Source organism: Tupaia chinensis, unplaced genomic scaffold (genome assembly GCF_000334495.1).
Source record: "Tupaia chinensis unplaced genomic scaffold, TupChi_1.0 Scaffold146687_1, whole genome shotgun sequence".
Lineage (NCBI taxonomy): Eukaryota > Metazoa > Chordata > Mammalia > Scandentia > Tupaiidae > Tupaia > Tupaia belangeri.
Window position 1 is genome coordinate 4,622,017 of NW_006206544.1, and position 4,389 is coordinate 4,626,405.

Consider the following 4,389-nt stretch of genomic DNA (forward strand, 5'->3'; position numbering starts at 1 on the left):
AAGGTTTTACCATAGGGTATGTGTGTTCACTAGAGAGAGACAGAGAAGGCAAGTGAGAAATCACCCCCTAAAGGGAATGGTCATGTCATAACCCCTTTCCTCCAGTCTGTTCTCAGGATTTTGGGCATGCACACACACACATACACACACACACACACGCACACACATGCCTGCATGTTTCTTAGGTCACCAGGTCCAGGACTCAAATGGAGAGGAGTCAGCTATGTGGGATCCAGCGTGTTTACTACCACACCACCTACTGACCCAGATCTTCCTTATAGGTTAGGTTAAAGACCAAGCCTGTGGTGAAGCTAGTCATTGCAAATAAAATCTCACCAAAGGCATCTAGGGAATGACCAAATAATTTCTGGAGGAAGCAGTGTGTTAGAAAAATTTTAGTAGGGATTAAGTCCTGGTAGAATGTAGAGAGTTCATTATAATTATATGTGATTTTAAAAAATTAAAACATCAGCATTATAATAATGCTTCTTTCTCTGCTAGATATTTTAGAATCGTATGTAGCAAAAATATAGCTTGTCTTTAAAATATCTTGTTCATTCTTTGTAGTTAACTTTATTCTGAAATTTATGTATGCTGCCATGTAAGTTTCTTCTGAGTGAAGACTGAGTTGTTTATTTTGCCAGCATTCAAAGGGCTAAAGATAACTTATGGAAAACATCTAGTTTCTATGAGGAGGCCTGAAATAAATATGGAATAACTTGTTCTTACGTTTTGTGTACTTGATTTTGTTTTATTATGTAGTACTGTGGTGAAAACTTATAATGGGTAAATTATAATTGGCCTTAGTGTGTTGCTATTTTTAGTAAAAACAACAGCAATACCACTAATTCATCAGTAGGGTAAAAGATTTATTTGAATACCTGTATCTATTAGGTTGGTGCAAAAGCAATCGCAGTTTAGGACTTTGAATTATAAATCATTATGACTAGGTCACGTAGATCTTTATTAATCAAAGTAGGAACTGTCACAATCAACATTCTTGCCAGTGAGAAGTAAGTTTGTTTATATCTCTAGCATAAAAATCTGTGCCTCATGATTTGACAAGCTCTTGGAAAGCATCTTCTGCATCCTGCTGGTTGTAGAAGTGTTTTCCCTGCAAAAAGTTGAGCTGCTTGAAGTAGCAGTAGTCAGTTGGCAAGAGGTCGAGGGAATATGGCAGATGAGTCAGAACTTCACAGTTCAGTTTGTTTAACTTTTAAAGCATTCATTGTGTGAATGTGCAGTTGGGTGTTGTGGAAAAGAATCGGGCCCTTTCTGTTGACTAATGCCAGCAGTAGGTTTTGCAGTTTTTGGTGCATTTCATCGGTTTGCTAGGCCTGCTTCTCATATGGAATGGTTTCATTGGGATTCAGAAAGCTGTAGTGGATCAGACTAACCGATGACCATGACCTTTTTTAGGTACAAGTTTGGCTTTGGGAAGTTCTTCTAGGTCCAACCATTGAGTTGGTCATTGCTGATTCTCGTATAAAATTCATTTTTCATTACACATCACAGTGTGATTGAGGAATGGTTTATTGTTGTATTGGGTAAGAGAAGAAAGCACTTCAAAATGATACTTTTGATTTTTCATTCAACCCATGAGGCTATGATACCCACATATGGAGCTTTTATTCCTTTCCAATTTGCTTCAGATGCCGAATGACCATAGAATGGTTGATGGTTGAGTTCTTCTCAACTTCATGTAGTTTCCGGGGATTGCTCTCAGTTGGTCATGGTTGAATTCCTGTGGCCGACCAGTGTGCTCCTCATCTTCAAGGCTCTCATCTTCTTTGCAAAGCTTCTTGGACTACCACTGCCCCGTACACTCGTTAGCAGTTTGCGGCCCAGTACGTTGTTGACGTTGCAAATTGTTTCCGCTGTTTTTTGACCCATTTTGAAAAAAATCATTCGAATTTGCTTGTGGGTTAACATTTTCCTAGTTTAAAATAAATATAAACAGCAAATAATAAGTAATTAGCAAAAATAAATAAATAATAAATGAGAAATACACATTAAAATGATGTAGGCCGTAACCACATTTAAGAATGTATCTGGTACCAAATGGGAAATTTCAACAATGCAAAATCACAATTACCTTTGCACCAAGCTAATAATTTTAAGAATTCCTACAAGTATAGTAGCTGATTTACCATTCAAAAGTCACTTCTAGTGCTCTGTTTTCATACTATCTATAGCTTATGATTCGTAGAGGAGTTAATTCATAAACTGTCCTAGTAAACTGTTAACTGAAGTGAACCTTTCTTACTCTCATTAACTTACAGAAATCACTGTAAGTCACTGTTAAAATCACTGTAATTGTTGTAACCACTTCTCTTTGCTTGTCTTTTATCACTAGGTGGTACTTTGCTGTTATCTCTGTTTCTGGGGTTTTTGCAGTGACGTTCTCTGTGGTATTTGCATATGTAGCAGACATAACACAAGAGCATGAAAGAAGTATGGCTTATGGACTGGTATGTATGTATATTCTGCTGAAAAATACCATGTGTTTTTTTTTTTTGGAGAGGTTTTTGCTATAGGGTGCGTGCACTCGCCAGACAGACAGAGAGAGACAGAGAGACAGAAAGCGAGAAATCACCCCCCAGGGGGGATGGCCACACCGCAATCCCTTCTCCTCCGTTCTCCTCTTGGGATCTTGGGCACGCACGCACACGCACCCAGCGTGAGTCTAAGCCACCAGGTCCGGAACTCGAACCACGGTCGACTACATGGGAGTCCAGCGAGCGACATAGCCATTACGCTAACTACTGGTCCCGAAAAAATACCATGTTTTTAAAGTATCCCTTATTACAAGAATTTCAAACCTTTGCATTACAAGATTTCGTTTTTACATAAAATACATTTTATAATAAAATCATCTATTAGATCATATTTAAATTTTTTCAGTACAAAGTTATGTAAGTTTTGATACTTTACATTCAGAAAATATTTATAAGTCTCATGTCAGAGTTGGAATTATAGTAGCATGTTTTACCTTGTAGAAGTTTTTTTTTTTTTTTAAGAATTGTTTATTTAACTTACTTATTACCATTAGCATTATTTTAAAATTTGCCATAGGGTTTGTGAGCTCAACAGAAAGAGAGAAAGAGAGAGAAAGTGAGCAAGCAAGTTGCTAGGTCCAGGATTTGAACCGTGATTGGCCCTTGAACCATAGTCGGCCATGCGGGAGTCCAGTGTCTCAACCACCATGCCACCCACTGGCCCCCCACCTTGTAAAGTTCTTTTTAACAGAATCCTAAAACTTAGGAACTATTTAACATGTCACAAGTTTGAAAAATTACTACCCATATTTAATGCCTAATTTAAAATGCCAGAGGGCAACATCTAGCTCAGGGTTGGCAAACTTTTTCTTTGGCTCTGTGGGCCACACACAACTCTTGTCTCATTCTTTTATTTTTGCACATGTGTTCATAACTCTAAAAAATATAAGAACCACATAGTTAGATTTGGCATACAGCTGCTAATTAATCACCAATCTTTTAATATTGTTTTGTTTGAATACTATTGGCAAACTGAGTAATGGCCATACAGTCTGTTTCTCATCAAATCTAGGGACACAGTGAGCTACCATGGGCACAGTACCATACAGTCATTGTGAGGTGGCTGGAAGGAGGACAGTGATGAGTTTCAGCAAACTCAGGACAGACACCTTTTGATAAATAAGGGCCAAATAGAGTGTCAGGCTGAATCTTAGTATTAAAAGCGAATGTGATCTATGATTCAGAAGACACTGCAACAAAGAATCATGGGCTTAGGAGGTTTAGGGGGAAATACAGAGAGAAACCTACAAGAAGAACCAATGATTTCAGTCGTAACCTGACAACACTAAATGTTAAGATGCTAACAGTAGCCAGGTTCATATACTCACATATCATAAAATTCATCTGTTTATGTATACAGTTAGTGAATTTTAGTTAATTTGCACAGTTGTGCAGCTGTTACCATTATCTAGTTGGGTGGTTGAGGATTGACTGAAGGGATTTATTTTGCCATAGCCAAAGCTTTGTCATTATATTCAACCTGGAAGCTTGGAGTGTTAAAGGCAGGTTTCTGGCAAATGATCATTTAAATCTTTGAAAAATAGTATGTATATTTATAAAAGTGTAGGCATCTTTCTCTCTGACCAGAAAGAAATGGCTATCAGGTCGGCAGACTTGAGGAAGGGAAATGGCCTGAAATTCCTGTAGTCTGATTTCATTTACTTTCATTTACTTCTTCACAAATTTGAACTCTGTAAAAGCCTTCAGATATCTCACTGGCCCTCACAGAGAGAACGTGACCCCAGTCCCCATAAGTGCCTGAGCTCTTTTCAGGCCTAGGTCCCTTGGGACTAGGGCTGCCTAACAAAAGATACCACAGCCTTGTTTCTTT

General features: G+C 38.1%; 1 protein-coding gene across 1 annotated transcript in view; it reads left to right on the forward strand.

Annotated features, from left to right (window-relative positions):
* SLC71A1 (solute carrier family 71 member 1) overlaps positions 1-4,389 on the forward strand; it is a gene marked incomplete at its 5' end in the record, with an annotated part of 42,900 nt that overhangs the window by 12,981 nt on the left and 25,530 nt on the right. Inside the window, 1 exon segment of the mRNA XM_014584376.2 lies at positions 2,357-2,471. Within this exon segment, the coding sequence (XP_014439862.1) occupies positions 2,357-2,471 (115 nt within the window).